The 18038-nt window shown below is 44.9% G+C and overlaps 2 protein-coding genes across 3 annotated transcripts in view; one reads left to right on the top strand and one right to left on the bottom strand.

The window, feature by feature from the left end:
- CCDC69 (coiled-coil domain containing 69) overlaps positions 1-9025 on the top strand; it is a 36092-nt gene extending 27067 nt beyond the window's left edge. For both annotated transcript variants that reach the window (XM_083488508.1, XM_083488507.1), the window contains exons 5-9: positions 243-316; positions 649-750; positions 2251-2370; positions 3693-3790; positions 4854-9025. In XM_083488508.1, coding sequence (XP_083344634.1) covers positions 243-316; positions 649-750; positions 2251-2370; positions 3693-3790; positions 4854-5019 — 560 coding nt within the window. In that variant the 3' untranslated portion in view covers positions 5020-9025. The remainder of the gene's footprint in view (positions 1-242; positions 317-648; positions 751-2250; positions 2371-3692; positions 3791-4853) is intronic.
- Positions 9026-9100: 75 nt separating this feature from the next.
- LOC310699909 (platelet-derived growth factor receptor-like protein) lies at positions 9101-17036 on the bottom strand. Its single transcript, XM_083488588.1, has 6 exons — positions 16845-17036; positions 14843-15179; positions 14548-14699; positions 13756-14049; positions 10508-10647; positions 9101-10071 (listed from the first exon to the last, which is right to left on the bottom strand). The coding sequence occupies exons 1-6, from the start codon at positions 16897-16899 to the stop codon at positions 9850-9852; spliced, it is 1200 nt and encodes a 399-aa protein (XP_083344714.1). The 5' UTR covers positions 16900-17036; the 3' UTR covers positions 9101-9849.
- Positions 17037-18038: the final 1002 nt, after the last annotated feature.

Here is an 18038-nt window from a genome sequence, read left to right as displayed (position 1 = left end):
TTGCTCATTTGGTTTGGCTTAGAATTACGTGTAAGTGAAGGAAGAGAGACATGACCACAAAGATTTCAAGACTGAGTTCCATTCACGTTCTGTCCTCCTTTTTCTCTGAATATACCCTTGAGACAAACAGTGTGATGTGTTAGTACTCAGCTGTGTATTGAAGAGAACCCCTGGCTAGATCGCAGCAGGGCTTGTGTCTCTCACTGGTTTCTTCTGACCACAGTCTGTTGTTTCTCTTGCAGAACTCCAGAAAGCACATGATGAAGAGAAAGCGCTCCTGACCGAATCCTACCAAAAGTCCCAGTCATCTTTGCAGGTGCTGCCACTCTGTATATGCTCCAAGTCAGAGGCAGCCAACATGGTTCCCTCCAGATTTTGTGGACTTATAATTCCGGGTCATCCTGGCTGGGACCTGCTGGATTTAATACCTACCCACTAAATGTTGGACCTGCTGGATTTAATACCTACCCACTAAATGTTGGAACATAATTAACATAATTATGGAACATAATTTAATAGCTACCCACTATATGTTGGAACATAATTAATGTTATTAATGCATACAGAATAATGCACATGTGCTTAGGGTGGTGGGGTCAGTATGCTTGCTGGAGCACCAGTTTATTCTGCCTCATATTTCTTCTCCAGGAGACTGTAGACAGATTGAGTTCCCAGATGAAGTCCTTCCAAGAGAAAATGAAACGGGTGGAAGAGTCAATCCTGAGCAGAGATTATAAGAAACATATCCAGGTGCCAAAAAACAAAACCAGCCACGATCAGTTAGATGGGATTTCTCCACCTGTTTATTAATCAAGATACACATGTTACCTCCTTCTCTCACTGCTGGGAAAACAAAGACAATGATGGGTGGCATAGTTCACATGCAATGCTAAGCCAAACCATGATTTAACATAAACGTGCGAGTGTGTGAGCTCCTAGAGAGGAGATCGTGGCTGCTTTGCTCCTCCTTGATCACTCTTGAGCTCAGCCATGGCTTGGCTTAGTGTGTCCTCTGAACCAGGGCTTATTTAGCTCTCTCTAGACTAACCCTAAGCTGGAACCAAAGCCTGTACTATGGTTTTTGGCTCGTGGTTTGTCAAGGGGAGCTAAACCATGACCCTGGTTTCAGGAAACCTGCTAAGCCAAGCCATATTTAGCTCGGCATAGTAGCAAAACAAACCAGGGAGGAGCAGAGCAACCATGATAATCCCTGCTTGTGCATCCCAGCTAAGTTGTGGTTCAACTTAGGACTTGTCCACACTTATGCTTGTCCTATGCTTGGAAAGTAGAGGTCCAAGCAGTTTTCTGCTTTTCCCATGCTTTCTAGGAACTGGTCCAAGTGGTTTTGCCTTTGCTCCACCATCCCATGGAAAACGCACTCATTAGCTCTAAATCTGATAGATGCTTGCTCTGATTTGGCAGTAAACAGTGGATTTTCCAAGAGGAAGCAGCAGGGCAAATGGAAGTGTGGATGGGTCCTTAGTGTGGTGTGCAAACCAGGCCAATGTATGGATCCAAAGAACAATGCTTATTGAACAGAAAAATGGGAAAGAGGAAAGTGCTTACTCCTACTTCTGTTCTAAGCATCCATTTGGCATTGTCGTACCATAAGCACAAATAAAGTCCACTTGACACCTCTACAAGTGAAAGCAATACTTGATCTCTCACCCAATGAATGCAACATGGATTGATGACTGGAATGTGTGAAAGCAGTTGTAATAGAACAAAGCACCACAAGGAGAACATTGTTCAATGCAGTGCTTCCCAGTGGAGGGGGTGCACTCACTATTCTCTGAGTCATTGAATAATGTATTTGCATAACCAAATTAGCCCTTGTAATGCTATTCTAATCATGTGTAGAAAGACGTCCCAGTGAGTTCCATGGAGTTTATTCCCAACCATAGGATCTAGAATTGTAGGCCTAGTCTCTCACATGACTGGGGAGACAGTGAGTCCCTGGATGTAGTCTTGGTAGTGGCGCCCACCCTGTGGAATGCCCTCCTACCAGATGTCAAAGAAATAAATAACTATCTGACTTTTAGAAGACATCTGAAGGCAGCCCTGTTTAGGGAAGCTTTTAATATTTGATGAATTATTATATTTTGCTGGAAGTTACCCAGAGTGGCTGGGGAAACCCAGTCAGATGGGCGGGGTATAAATTGTTGTTGTTAATGTGGTTCTCCGTGAAGATCTGCTTTGCCAGCTTTCTAGTTAAGGGTGCATTTTGACATTTCCCCTGTTGTTTTCTAGGATTATGGGAGTCCCAGCCAGTTCTGGGAACAGGAACTAGAGAGTTTACATTTTGTCATTGAGATGAAGAATGAACGCATTCACAACTTGGACAAAAAGCTGCTCAACCTGGAAACAGTGGTGGGTTCGATGTACTCATTTTCATAGCTATTCCTAAGACTTGGTGGGGTCTTGCAGAGAGGACCTTGTGGTCTGCCGTTCAAAACTAGCTAATTTCTGAGTACCACAAACACTTTCTCTTGAGCAGGGATGGAGAACCCAGGGATGGAGAACCCAGACAACCCTCCAGTTGTCTGGGGATGACATAGCTCATCATCCTGGACCATTGGCTATACCAGCTGGGGCTGATGGGAGTTGGAGTCCCAATAACATCTGAAGGGCCACAAACTCTTCAGAACCTCGATCACCAGACTTCTGTGGCTTTCTGCAGAAGACAACACATTCCAAGTCCTGCATCCTGGCCTTTAAACTGCCCCCCCCTCAGCAAGACCAACATCCAAGACCAGGGCCAAATTACACACAGTGCTAAGTGTCTTGATTGAAATTCACAATTGTGAGTTCAAATGTGGATAGCAGCTGTGGAGAATGTTCTTTTAATTGGGATTAGGAGCATAATGCATGAGAAGACTTGGGGTTCATTTCATATGCTTCCCCATCCTATTACTATCCCAACAATATTGGCCACTTTCTTGGAAGCTGTTATCCTGGGAGGGAAACTCCCATCAACACCAGTGTGGAAACATCCCTTCCAGTGCAACTAGCCACTTCAGGTGGGGAATTTTTGTTGGGACCACAGCAGAAGGGGAAGGATTAAACTCTCCTGATAGCATCATGAGCACAAATCATCATGGATGAAGGATGTCTGGAGTGGACCCAAGAGTATTCTAAAGACAAAACTTGATTATAGGTGTATTAATCCTTTAAGGTCTGTGGGAAGAAACATCTAGGTGAATGGAGCATGGCTGTGTTTGACGGAAGCAATTCCATGTTCAGAAAATGCTTACTGGCCCAAAATGGCCACCACTGCAGCTCAGTTGCTTGCGAAGTGAGGTGGGCAACTGCAACTCTCTTAAAAAACAAACCGGGGTTCTGCTGTACTACTGAAGTTCTTCTTGGTAGAGGGATCATATGGGTAGATAGCTCTGAACTAAAAGAGATACATGAGCCTGAACTGGCAGAGACTACATACAAGCCTACATTGCCACAGCAGTCAGAGACAGGGCAGACACCATGTTTGGTGCCTCTTGCAGACTTTCCCGAGTGACATAACCTCCAACATATTTAATAAGAAGGGGGTTCCATGCAGACATGTTCCCACAAAGTTTTAAAATACCTAATTGGGAGATTACTTGATGTTATTGCATGCGTGGAATACCTGTAGCTGGGGTGAACTGTGTTGCAATTGCATTTGGGGTTTGATCGCACCCTTGGCCTGCTTACAGATGGAGAGAAATTTGTTGCTCGAGGAGAAAGTTAAAACCCTTCAACAGGAGAATGAAGATCTCCAAGTTCGGATGCAGAACCACATGGCAGTGACAAGGTGAGACCTTCAGCTGCAGTAAGCATCTATTTCCCACTTCACTTTGGTGAAGGGCCCTTGGGATGGTGCACCTAAAGAGGGCCCAGGGAAAGCCTATGGGTCAAGACCTAGATTCAGTGTGCTTGTCCTGCATAACCAGATGCAGCCCACCAGAGACTGTACATTGTTCTAAGTGACGCTAATAATTGTGTTTTTATATTGTTGTAACCCACCATTGGGCCTTCTAGAGAAGGGTGGGTAAGAAACCCTATAAATCAAAATAATAATTACAACAATGGTGATAGGATCAGCACAGACAGCATAGCTGTGGCAGTGCCAAACCAGCTACCATAGTAGCAAATCTGTGTGCTAGAGAGGACCTCTTCTCTGATGTGCTTCCTGCTCAACTTCCTGTGTCAGTGTGCTATTGTGATTGGAAAGGTTGCTATAAAAAGAAAGGAAGGAAGGAAGGAAGGAAGGAAGGAAGGAAGGAAGGAAGGAAGGAAGGGCTCAATTAAGGGAGTCTTTGGTGGTTTATAAAAGCATTTTTCTGAACATTTGTAGTGTGTGCGTTTCATGTTCCCCATACCCAATTTCAATACCATTACATTTCCCCACAGTATTACATCTTCCCACTTCATTTGACAGAGGTGAGAAAGTGCTCATGATGAAAACTGAGGGCCACTCACTTAAGATGTGTAGCTGCCTGCTGTGTGTTCATTTTTACTTACAGGGGCAAGGGAGCCTGATTCCAATTGTGAAGACAGCCTATGGGAAGCAGGGGGTCTATGGAAGGGGAGGCATATCTCTTCACCTCCCCCCTGGGGCCTGAATGGAGCTTGGTTCCACCACAAAGCTTGGCACCAATATGGACGTTCCCCTCCCCATTGGGGGTGTTGTGGTTGTCATTTTGATCTCAGTAGAGGGAGTCTTCCCTCCTGTCTTCATAGCGGCAAACAGTTGGGGACGAAGGCGAGGGGAAATGCAGTTGCCTGCTACATGTCCAAGTTGGCCCCACCAGCCTCTGTCTCTCCACCGGTTCTAGGACTCCAAAGTCATTTGACTCTGTGCTTCTGCCCTGCAGGCAACTGTCTGACGAGCTCCTCACTCTCCGCGAGTCCCTGGAGAAGGAGTCGCAGCTGCGAGCACAAGCTCACCGGGAGAAGGAAGAGCTGCTGTACCGAGTGCTGAATGGTGACTCTCCCCACCCGTTCCCTATCTCCACGGAGGCAACACTCATCGCTACGTAGCATTCGGATAGGCCAGAAAGACTGGGGTGGGGCAGGGAGGGGAGAAGTAGCTCCTTCCTTTTGTTCTAGGCCTCTCTATTGTTGACTAGACCTAGAACTCTCATGCTGAGTGGCATTCGGGTGCAAGGAAGGTTCCAGAGGTTCCATGTGCTTTGATTTTCTCCCATAGGTGGCCTCGTTGTTTTGTGACACTTGAAGAGATTGAACTGGCCTGCCTTAGGAATAAAGGGGGGTACTCCTCACCCCCCCACACACAAAAAGAGGTCAGCTTTAATGCTAGCCAAGACGTTTCTGTGTATGCCACTAAGCACTGACTAAGGGTCTTGCCCCACCCCACTCCCTCAGGGAGGTAGCAAGACTTGCTACCTCGTATATATTAGGCCATGGTGGAAATGGCGGAGATACGGTGGGAATCCGAGTGACCCATAATTTAAGATTTCAGTAGAAAAAGCTATAGGTGAGAAGAAGCCATAGGATAGAAGAAAGGCAATGGAAGTTTGAAGGCGCAGGCCCAGATCCAAACGTCCTTTCATCTGCCAGGTTTTGGAGGAACCAGATTTTGCATGCCCACAACTGTTTTGGTCTGAGCTGGAAGAGGCAGACCGGACCACAAACTTGCATTTTGATTCCTAAATGCAAAACTTTAGAGAACTCGGGCAAAAATATGGATACAAACTTCTGTGGTTGAGGTCCATTCTAGATGTTCACCCAGTCACAAAGGAGCTACTTATCAGCTCCTGTGTTGCTAAGAGAACTTTCTCTCTCTCCAGAAAATGACTCTGCTGTGTCATTTTCTCTGCTCGATGACCATCATCTTTTTTACATACCCTCCTCCATGATGTGTTCAGTCCCTGCCCACATGGCTGCCATCATTTCCGTGTTGAAACTGCTGAATCAGATAAGCAGCTGCTGACACGGCTTGGGAGAGAATTGAACGGATACCTCCTTGGGCTCGGTTCCTTTCAAAAAAAATTTTTTTTTCAATAGAAGGTAATTTTGCCTGCTTTTATGAGTTCTTTGTCAGTTTAGAAAACAACAGATTGGAAACGGCCTTAAAATTGCAAGCCTTTGGAAACCAAGGGATTTTTTTTTCTTTTAAAAAAAAGCAATTTAGCTTCTTGAGAAGCTGAAAAGGAAGCTGGTGCCCTCCACTGGTTGTGATGAAGCAGTGCTAGTAGTTGCAGCGAAACGGAAGTTGCTCCAGGCTGGAGAAACTAGAGGCTAAATAGATAGCAGGTGCACGTAATGGTTGTTTTATGGGTTTTTGTTTTAAAAAAGAAAAGATGGTTTGAATTGAGACAAAGGGCGTGTAAAATGTCTTGATTCTAATCAAGAAGCGTTTTATACTTCCCTGCGTGGAAACGGCGGTTTGTACTGTGTATGTGAATGTAGCATGTAGTGCAAAAACAGTGGCTCATCGCAGTAGTGACGCTCAGGAAAAACCAGTGAACTTCTGGTTGTTGCCTTGAGAGAACATCACACAGATCTCTGCAATGTGTGGGCCGCCCAGCCGAATGCAGCCCCACCGGCTGTGTCTGGTGGTCAGCCAGGTGTTTCCCACAGACACATGCACACACCCATTTTTGAAGTACCCGATAGATGACAAAACTAGGAGACTGTTCACAGCCGGTGGGCTGCGTCACAGCCAGTGGGTTGCGAGCTGTGGAGGCCTAGCTCAAAGGCGTGGGTTCCGCTTCTGCAGCATGGCTTGGCGACAGTGATGTTTGTTTGCTAACGTGTTCAGTTCTTGAAATCATCATTTGGGCAACCAACAATTGGATCCCACCCAACCCTCCGTCTTGGCAAACCTTTATTTGTCATTCCTCACATATAATGCAGCTCTGTCTGCAGCGGTGAAATGGTTTTATCTTGGAGAAACACAGCTAGCTTGTAATAACGCTGTATCTAATTGAGGCTTTCCACAAAATTTCGGTATGGTATCAGTTGGAAAATCTGTCACTAGTGTATGACAGAGTGATGATAAGTGGGAGTGACAAACTGCTAACTAGTGATCACAGTAAATATCTCATATGTGTGTGTTGGTGAAAACCTCTCACCCGCTTTATTATTATTTTTAAGTGATTTTCTCTCTCTTTTGCATTTATTATGTAAGTTATGAAGCAAATTCTGTGTGGATTTTAGGGAATTGGCAGAGGGGGTGGAAATAATCGAAGTGACCGAGTTTCTGGTACTGTAGTTAATGCCAGCACTTTTCTGATCTGGCCTTAGTGCTGCTAAAGGAATTCTGAGGCATGGGAGGGCTATTGTGTCAGTCGAAAAGCACATGGATGCAGAAGGGCCCAGATTCAATCCCAGTTTCCAGGTAAAGGTAGTCAGAATGGAAAAGATCCTTACCTGAGAGTTGCTGCCAGTCAGAATAGGCAATATGGACTAGATGGACCAGTAATCTGACTTGGCATAAAGAACTTGGGAAGCAGTGTTATAAGAAGGAAGGCTTCTGAGCCAACAGTTCTCAGGAGAGAAACTCCCCAAAGGCTCTGCATTCCCACTGAAGGGAGCCAAAGTTGACACCAGATCCAAACGCTGTCAGGCACCTTTAAGAGGTGATACAAATAGCATAGAGTAGCATTAACCAGGCGGCTCTTTCAATCCATTGAGCTGGTTTTCTTGACTCACCCGTTGTGGTGGCCACCATCAGGCAAGGTGTTTCTTACCATAAGCCTTCAACCACCCAGTCCAGAATCAGAGCTGGAAGCAGGCCACGAAAGGATGACAGGAATAAAACCTCTCACTTTCCCCCCCAAGAAGAATACAGGGCCCACTCCATTACTTATGTCAGCTTTCAATACTTTGCAAGGCGGCCAGTGGATAAGCCTAAAAGTGTATACTCAGAAGTAAGCCCCCTTGAGTTCACTGATTCTTACACCCAGGTAAGTGTGTAGAGGATCGCAGCCTCCGTCATAGAAGCGCATCTTGAAATCACTGGCTAATGAAATACGTGAAGTACGCCTTAGCGAAGGAGACAAAGGGCAGGAGCTCTGTTTACAGTTATTAACAAAGGAGGGTGCTTATTTTGATGAGAGTCTGGGGATCTGATCCAGGCGTTGGCTCTCTCATTTCTATGTTAGCAAACAGGGAAGGGTGTTTTGTGTTTTTGTTCACTTAATGATAACAATTTTTATTATTATATCATTCAGCCTGCTGCAATAGCATGAGAAAGTTGTAAAATGGCGGCTGGTGGAAATTTTCCGGTGTTGCAAAATGAATGTAATTTCTTGCAGCGTACAAATGAATGAAATGTACTTTCCCTCCCATTTCTGAAGTATACTTGTTCTTTATAAGGCGGGGAATGTTTGGCCTCCTTCTCTGCCATCCTCATAACCTCTTGATTTATTTCTTGGTCCCCTGGTACATATCCTTCTTTCCTAATTATGGGACTGTAGGGTGATTCTGATTGTTGGCAACAATGTCGTGTGTGTGTATGTGTGTGCTCTTGCAGAAAGTGGGGTGGGGAGGTCATGAGAAATGGGAGGGGGAGACTGAAAGCTGTTCTCTCAGTCACCTCCCAACATGTAACTGCAAGCTTCCTATGGCTATGGTCCTACACATATGCAATAGAAGGTGGGGCCTTCTGAATTAAGCAGGACATCTGAGTACATGCTTGGGACCTGCATGACTGTGTACACACAGCCCTGACTACTCCATCTGGCTATTTAGTCTGGGGAGATGGTTTATAGGAGCCCACTGCTACACACATGGAACACTTGGATCCAAGCCAAAGAATTTAAACACCCTTCCCTGATGGGTGATGCTTCTGAAGACTCTGCAGCCTCTAGTAAAAAAAACTTTATAGTGAAGAGCATTTCAGTTCAGTGGAAAATCACTGGGCCTGCACCTAAAATTGGCTACTTAGACCTAGAGAGGCAAAACAGGCACCCTGGAACTTGTTACTTAGGACCAGTTAAGAAGTACAGATGAAAATGGACATCATAAACAACTGGGTAAAGTCATAAAAATAAAATAAAATAAACTGATGTTGCCAAAATGCCTTCAGTGCCTTCCTGGAAAATCTCTGGTTGTTCTACCTCTAGTTTTCTCTCTTAAGTTTTCTTTGTGAAGGCCTTTTTTCCTTTCCTTTTTTTTAGTAGCATTCAGTGATGCAAATTGCTACCTGATAAAGGTTTTACCATCTCCACAAGGGCCAGAGCAGATGAGATGGCAAGAACTCCCAGCTCTACATTTTGTCCAATAGGACCTATGGGGTAGATATGGATGTGGGTAATACAGATTTGGACTGTAGTGCTGGGGGGACTTTAAAAAATAAATAAATCGCCTACTTACTGAAATTCTGCTCATGCGTATCTGCCTTCGAAACTGCTGTTGCATGTACACGCATATATGCCATAACGGGGCATATACGTAGCTGCTGGCAGCCATCTTAATTGGGAAAATTGCAGGGTTAACCCTCCGTAACCAGACAAATGGTCTCAATCCCGTCTGGAGTCTCTCTAGGCTGATATATACATAACATTTAAAGAGGGGTGAGATCGGATCATAGATCTTAATAATCTTGTTTGGCCCTGTGAATAAGATGTTCACACAGAGCCAGAATTCCCAAGATAGCATTTTTCTGGCAATAGTCATGAATATCTTTGAGCGTTGACCTGTCTTTCACAATATCCCTGCGAGCAAAAAGGTACTCTACCTCTGCTTCAAAAAGATTTGTGCTACTTTAATGAGTCAAGCATGAAAAGGGTAAAGGACAAAATAAAAGAAGGCAACTGTTTATCCCTCGGTTTTTGATGGCAGCCTCTAGTCTTTGGGTTTCCAGTAGGACCTGGACTTTCAGCAATGCAGGACCAGAGGCGGTTACCCAGACTTTGCCTTCTTCGGGGCTAGTGAGGCTGGAACCAAGCGAATGCGGGTGGACACTGCAGTGCCTCCTTGCAGATTTTCAGCAGTGCAGGTGTACAAACCATCATCCACAGCACGTGCTTCATCAACGTAAAGGATGCTCTCGGATTCCTGCTGCACCTGCCCACCACGTCGCACCAAATCTGTGCGTTCACGAACATAGGGTGGTCTGCCAATCTGAAATAATGAGAAAGGACATTATTTGAGAAACATGGCAGACCACATGGTAGTCAGTGCACAAGAGAGTTTAGCAGTGGCTTTTCCCAGTGTGTGGAATTCTAGCGGCACCCACTCCTGTAACTTGGAAATTATTCAGGTGCAAGCAAACCGCATGACAAGGCTGCTTGGTGTTTATCTGCAGAGGAACAATTTGTGTTTTCATTCTGCCTCTGGCCTACTCATTTGAGGAGGTCAGGCCAATCATTATTCAGCTTATCTTTGTACGCTCTCATTGGCTAGGTTTGTAGGTTTGGCTAGCCTTTGTTCAATTTCTAAGGGGGAAATTCCACAGATCAGCAGGAAAGGAGATGGGCTTAAAAGACCCATACTGTTACAGTACAAGCCACTTTTCTTATCCCACACCCACTCACCCCATCAGCAACCTGTTACCTACTTGCTGTCCTGGATATTCCCACGTGAAATCGACAGCAATTTCTGGTTCCCCAAAGACAGTGCACGTGACATTGAAATTGTCTCCAACACGGAAGGAGGCCCCTGAAGCTCTGATAGCTGGCTTGGGAACTGAAGAAGGATCTGCAGAGTTGGAAATAAAACACACACCAAAAGAAGTCAGTATATAGGCATCAGTTTCTGCCGCTGCCCCATTGCTCCTTGTGGAGTTGTTAGATAGGCATGGCATGGCAAAATTCTACAGTTCTCCCACTTGGAGCACAGGCTGAATGGAAATGGGGCAGTGGATCCTGAGTCTGAGGCCTCTCCCACACTCTCTCCGGCCTTAGTGATGCTCTGCGACAAGGCCTTGCCTGTGAAGCCTTCTAAATCTGACTAGTAGCCTTTGTGCAAGTCCAGCAATGGGCAAATATTTGCATCAAGGTGTCACTGATAGAATAATGACTCCAAACTTTGACAGGTGCCGCCAACACCTTGCCGAATCAGAATTACTTCTTGCCTGAGAAAAAGGCCTCATTCAGTGGACATCATGGAAAGTGACAATACTTCCCCCTCCCTTCTCATAGGCTCTCCCAGATTCTGCCTGGGTCCTGATTGCCTGGGAGTTGTATATAAATTATTTTAAATTAGGTTAGAATCAGTTTGTTTTTTTAAATAATATGTATTAAAAGTTTAAGAATTAAAGAGAGAAGTAAAAAAGAGAAAAAATAAACAATACAAATCAATACATTACAATACATATAAAAAAGCAAAAGACACAATACATCAAAATAAAAACAAAAGCAAAAACAATTAAAAACACATCCAATATTTCCATATTTTTATCTTTCATTAACTTATTTCATCGACCTCCTACACCTCCCTTTTTGTGTTCTAGTTATTAATTATTTCAGCAAATCCTTTCCATCTTTCACTGTTTTCTGTCATTTAATTATCTTAATTTATTTTAACCTTATCTTACCATTTAAACCCTAAAACTTATTTATACTTAACTCCTTATAACATTTCTACTAAAGCCATATAATTTCATTCCAACATTTTTCTAACACTCATTAATTTTGCAACATTTCTCTAAATATTTTTTTTTAAAAAAAAACTTTTTTCCAATCTTCTTCCACCGTCTCTTCTCCCTGGTCTCGGATTCTGTCAGTCCTTTCTATCAATTCCATATGGTCCATCAACCTGGTGACCTTCTGTCTGAGGCTCTTAACTCTTTTCCATGTCCCTTCTGCAGATCTTCTTCATATTTATATATGCACTTTGCTTTATCTTCTGCTGATCTTGTTCTTAATTTCCTTCCTTTGGCGCTGAGGAGTAGATCTCGGGGAAACTCCAACCTAACAATGTCTTTATTCCTTCTCGACAGGTCAGCCCATTCTCCATAGTCAGAACTAAAGTCCAAAAGATATTTCAGAGCGCCAATCTCCCCCTGACCCAAATCCAAATCCCAAAGGCCAGAACATCCCTGAATAAGAGGATCTATCCAACTTTCCTTCTCCAATCCAAGCGGGGCTCCATCCCACCAAATCTGGCTTTCTCTAGATTTGATCATAAAAGGCAGCAGCTTATGTTCATCAAATTGCCTCTGTGAGGCTGGGGCTCTCTCCACTTGAATTACTTGAGGTTCAACAACAACTTTCTCCTTTGTCTTCTCCACAGCTTGCCATGTCAAAACAGATTCCTGAATCAAATCCTGAGTAGTTTCTGCATAGGTATTCACTTTTTGTCCCCAATCAGTCATTTTCTGTCTCAAATTGTCAATTTTAATAATCATCACGTCCGTCTTCTCATGAAGCTATTCCAATAAAGCACTTGTCTTGCAAAATGCAATCACCAAGGCTTCTTCTGTCAACATTCTTGTCCAAGGTCAATCTCTGATTCTCACGGTCTTTAATCTCTACAGCTGGAAAATTCCCCAGCTCCACTCCTGCAACAGTTTCAAAAGCTCCCTCTAGAGGAAACAATTACTATTTGTATCCATCCTTTTAAGCGCAGATCCAGCAACAAAGTTAGTTTCGATTTTCAGTTATTTTTTTACTCCTTTTTAAGTGCAAAAGGAAACAATGGAAACAATATATTTCTCTTATTTAATAATCTATCAACATACGTTTTATTCACAGTCAATGAACTTTCCCAAAACGTCAATCTTGCTGGCAGCCCGTTCCCAGGTTCGAAACAGTGGTAATTTATCTTTCTTCACTCTCTCTCCTGCTTGAACGATCTAAAATTTTCCCCCTCTTCTCCTGCTTCCAAGGGGGGGTTAGTAATTTTAACCGATGGAGATTTAATCCTTTACAAAGAGACTTTCCAGGCTTTAGCTTGCAACGTCTTTGCTTCAATCTATTTACAAAAGAGGAAGGCGGACTTCCTGTTTGGAACCTTCCCGTTTTGATGCCAAATTAAGATACTTAGAGATCCAATTTTCCGTTCTACTCACGGGTAGTTGTTTAGAGTCCAATTGTCCACAGGAAAAAGTCAGCGCTCTCCGGCAACAGCAATGCTGCTTCACTCCGTGAAAGAAGCAGTCAATTCAAAGCACCGCGCCGCTCACCCCACGTCGCTCCGGATCCCCGAAACCGGGTTTCCCCGTGAGTAGGGGAGGCGCAAAAGGTGCCAACCGAATCCCACGTCCACAGGCTTCTCCCGCCTGTGGTTTTTAATGGGTCTCCGCCTCGCTGTGGCGGTCCAGACCCTAATTTCCACGGAGCGGATTCCTCCCGATCAGAGGAAATCCGCCATTGCCGGAGGCGCTAACCCGGCAGTCCAAGGTTAGAATCAGTTTTGGGCATTCCTTTGCAACCTGTGGTCAGCAAACCAAGACTCCTTTTCCTTGATCAGCATGACAATCTCCCTGAGCATAAGCACACCCCTTGGATAGAATGAACACACCTGTATTCTCATAGTCACATTCCCTTTTGCAAAAGAATGGAACTGTTGAGCCTTTCTCAACCTGTGGGTCCCCAGATGTTGTTGAACTACAACTCCCATCATCCCTAGCTAGCAAGGCCAGAGCTCAAGGATGATGGGAGTTGTAGTCCAACAACATCGGGGGACCCACAGGTTGATAACCGCTGGATTAGCTGAACTTTTTTTACAAGCTGAGTTTTAAAAAAACATTAAAATGAAAAAGGCAAGCAGATTGGTGGGCTTTTCTTTCTCCCTCTCTCTCTTATACACATACACACACTTGGGAGATAGAGAGATAGATGATTAATTGTTAAGGCAACTTACAGTTCACATAAATCAGCATGTATTTTGTGGAGATCTGCCTCACCCCATCCACATTGGCCATGCAGAAAAGGGAGCCGGCATGGGAAGGTTGTGGGCGGTGGATGATGAAGCCCCTCTTCACATCATGCGAGATGTCTAGTCCATCCACAAGCACTTTCTCAGGGGGGAACTCCCGGTGCAGCGTCACTTTGGCTGCTGGATTTGTCACCTGGCACGGCAGGAGGGTGGGGTGGTTTGTACGCAGCTGAATCACTTCATAGTAATCTTCTGTGGGCACAAATAGCTCCTGAGGATCTGAGGGGAAAACAGAAAGGGGTGCTTGGATGTGCAGAGACAGCGTCTTCTCCTGGGCAGGGCCATACATTATTGTCATCTATAGCCTCTCTAGAAAATCCACATGCAATCATTTGTCAAAAAAGCTGCTGCCTCTCAACAAAAACGGTTCCCAGCTTTTGAAATGGCACCTTTGGACTAATCCCCAGGCCATACCCAACCCCCCTCCACAGCCATTTCATTTACCAGTCCTCCTCTCACCCTCCGGATGGAATATGCATGGACCGAGGATGGCTGGTGGTGCTGTAAGTGTGTTTAAAAGTAGCCAACTGCACAGATGCAATATTCACATTTGCAGCTCCACCCAGTTTTCTTCTGGCCCTGCCCAGTATTGTCAAGTGACCCTCATAAGTGTGTGGGGGTGTCTTAGGAAATAATGACTAGGAAAGGGGAGACCAGAAGCAGGGAGGAAGAGGTCCACCCCACCACCACCACCTTAAACCAAGAAAAAAGCCTGGCCTGTGAAGAAGATGAATGTTTTGCCCATCTTGTCCTCTCCATCACGACACTCGCTGTCACGGCACTGGAAGGACCAGCAGCTGTACTCGCCCGTGTCTGCCGCGGTGGAATTGGCAACGGTCAGCTGACTGTGCCTCTCAAAGTGTTTGATTCTGAAAGAGACAAGGGCAAAGATGAGGCAAGGAAGAGCTTTCCCCTCCAGACCTGGGACATTCCATCCATAAGCACATTCACCACTGAACGCAAGACCACGTCACATCTATCTAACACAAGCAGTTGCCATCAACATGCTCACCGCAGTCGCCTCTCCACGTCGTCATCGTCCAAGTAGGGAGGGTATCTCCATTTGACCGCCTTTCCTTTGCAGCGCAAGTCGAGGGCTTCGCCTGCTCTTAGCACCAGCGTATTGGACACCTTCTGGAACTGCCCCTTTGCCACTGCCCTGGTCAGAATGGTCGGCTTCCCTTCCCTGGGAACAGTCGTGGCTTTAACTTGGCTTTTCTTTAGAAACTTTGGAGGCCCCTGTTTAAGTTTTTTACTTGGCACTTTGGGAAATTTGGAGCCACTGGCTTTCAGCTCCTTCGTGGCTGCCTTCTCCATAGCTTTCGAAGGCTTTTCTTTTTGGCATTCAGCTACGAAGAGAAACATTTATATGAAATATTACAGTAGTGGCCTTGACCTTCACTTCATATATACATGACATAGGACTGGTGTCACCAGTCTCTTGCACCAATCCTATTTTTTAAAACTTTCTATTTATGAACGTCATCTTGCCACACCTTTCAGGACTATTGCCAATTGAATACAAAGAGTTACCTTGGAAGTTGAATGCCTTGCAAGTCAAACGTTTAGGCTCCCAAATGCCGCAAACCCAGAAATGAGTGTTCTGGTTTGCGAACGTTCTTTGGAACCCGAACATCCAACGTGACTTCCATGGCTTCTGATTGACTGCAGGAGCTTCCTGCAGTCAATCAGAAGCCGTGCCTTGGTTTCTGAATGTTTTGGAAGTCCAATGGACTTCCAGAACAGATTCCATTCAACTTCCAAGGTATACTACTGTACACAATACACTAACAGATATTAAGCTTCTCCCAAGTGCGTGCCTTTCAACTGCTTTGGACTACAACTCCCATCAACCCTTGTCAGTGCTGCTGTGCTGGCCGGGACTGATGGGAGTTGTAGTCCAAAACAGCTGGAGAGCACCTGGTTGGAGGTGGCATGGTGCACATGCATGGGCAAGAGCCCCCAATTGGCTCCACTGGTACATTTGCATCCCACAGATCTTGCTGCCACCTTACCCCTCCTGGCAAGCAGCAGCCAGCGACTCACCTGACAGGTGAGCCCCACCACACCATCTGCTATTGTTTCTGGACTTGAGCCCAAATGAGATCCACAAGCACTGGAACAAGTTGCCAGCCTAGTGGTTCACAGAACATCTTGCCTTAAAGGAGGCTTCCTATCTTTGCCTGCAGAATGAATTTCTCCCGCTCTAAAAAAAACTCAAATTAAAATTTTGGACTCTTTGCAAAATGCATGTATCTGCATGCATAGTCCACCCAAACCATGACATTCTCAAACGGTCCTGATATATCATGTTCAGCAAATCTTCTGGCGAATGTTGATCCTGCAAGTTTGCTGAGTAGCTTTGTTCTCTTGACTGCCCCTTCACCAGAGGTGTACCTAGGGGTTGGTTCGGGGCAAGGGCAGGTACCCAAAAAGGACCTATCAGACTATGGAGTGTCACTGTGTGACAACACAGTGATGCTGCAATGATAAGATCAAAAGCGGAAGAAGTTTCCTATCCTTCTTGCACCACGACACAAGGGCATTTGGGGTTGTTTTGCCCTTCCTCCTCGCATTGCCCTCATTCTGGATGCTTCAAGTATTTGGGTCATGTAAAATGTAGTAATTTCTAATGTGGTTATTGTGGTAAAGTGGGTATTTTCTGTAGGAGGGTGCCAATACAGCTCCTTGCCAAGGGTTCAAAGGAGCCTAGGTACGCCTCTACCCTTCCCATATTTATAGCAGTGTTCCCAATTGTTTGGACATGTAGGAAATCTGCACTTGCAATCTAGTCCAAGTCCAGGTCAAAGCTCAGGAGCTGATCTCTACCCCAGATTAGCTCCTGGTGTACGGCACCAATGAGAGGCTGTGGGTGTTCATGCTCCCCACAAGAAATTCCTTGTGTGGGAAATGGAGAAATGCCCTGAGCATTTTAACATTTATTTTTCTGCTAGAGAAGGGAGAGGAATCGTAGGAACACAGAGGGACAAAGGACAAAGGAAAACAAGACTTACCCCAAACAAAGAGGAGAGTGAAGCAGCTCCAAACAGCCAGCACTTTGAAATTCATCCTGGGACGAACCAGAGACAAGAAAATGTGTCTCTGCACAGCCAATTTACAAGTGGCAAAGTTGCTATGTGCTGCTGCAACTTTCACAGCCTAGAAGAAATCTCACACCAAAGTGTTCTCTTTGGTGGGCGGGGAAGGCGAGGGGGTGGGTAGTCGGGGGTAGGAAGGAGATTTCAAAGCAAAGCAAACTCATGGCTTGCCCCTTTCAACAAAACCCCTTTCACACATGAATGCCGCAAGGGGTCAGGATCCGACAGGGGAGGTGAATAGGCCTATTCAGTGCAGCACTCTGTCAGACGCGCTCCAGGCTTAAAACCAACAATTTCCAATTACAAAATATTATGGCTGATCCCTTTTCAGATGCATTCCACAGAAAGCAGTGGGGGGTGGGCAGAGAAAAGAGTTGATGTTTCTTAGATTTAATGAAAGTAGCTCAGGCGAGGACCAGTGGCCTCTCTCCATTAGAGATGGAAGAGTCTCTTCATTTCTGTTTTCTCAGTTCTTCATTTCTCTAATATTCAGTTCTCCACATCATCATTATGAGATTTGTTTATTTTTAAAAGTCCTTATAGAAATTTCTCAGAGTTTCAGTTTGAATTTCTCATAGTGATACACATTTTTGTATATTTTGCCCAATATTCTATTCCCCCAAGCAATTCCCCCTAATTCGATGCATTTTTTCTATGTTACTTTCACTAATATATAGCTGTATTTTAGGATACATATTGTTTCAGGAACCCTGGACCAGATAGGTATTGAACCAAAATTCTCCCACCCTCCTCCTCCCAGTACAGCTCCAGAGATGCTGTAAAGCTGCAGATAGTCATCAGATCCTCTGAATACTAAGATGAGATCCTTGAAGAAAGGACAGTCTACAAATGTAACAAAGATATTAAAATATGAATACTTTACAGCATCTTTAAAGTGAATGTCTTTTGGCAGATCTTTTGATATACTGGACATATTATGCACATATAACTGGTAAATCTGTCTTAAACTCTGCTTAAATTGGAGTTATGCTGGCACAGACAGACACAGACAGACAGACAGACAGACACAGACACAGACACACACACACACACACACACACACACACAGCTTACCAGTATATTGCTGTGACTATACAACTGGGAGTCTGG

Source organism: Podarcis liolepis (genome assembly GCF_965112155.1).
Source record: "Podarcis liolepis genome assembly, chromosome: 2".
Lineage (NCBI taxonomy): Eukaryota > Metazoa > Chordata > Lepidosauria > Squamata > Lacertidae > Podarcis > Podarcis liolepis.
This window is presented reverse-complemented; position numbering and strand designations above follow the sequence as displayed.

Bases quoted from the DNA above. Each gene is read 5' to 3' on its own strand.
- LOC310699909 (XM_083488588.1), bottom strand. From the start codon at position 16,899: ATGAATTTCAAAGTGCTGGCTGTTTGGAGCTGCTTCACTCTCCTCTTT. The intron at 14,050-14,547 runs GCCAGGCTTTTT...TTTTCCCCTCAG, and splicing joins AACATTCATCTTCTTCACAG to ATCCTCAGGAGCTATTTGTG. The intron at 10,648-13,755 runs GTAAGTTGCCTT...CCAACTCTGCAG, and splicing joins CATGCTGATTTATGTGAACT to ATCCTTCTTCAGTTCCCAAG.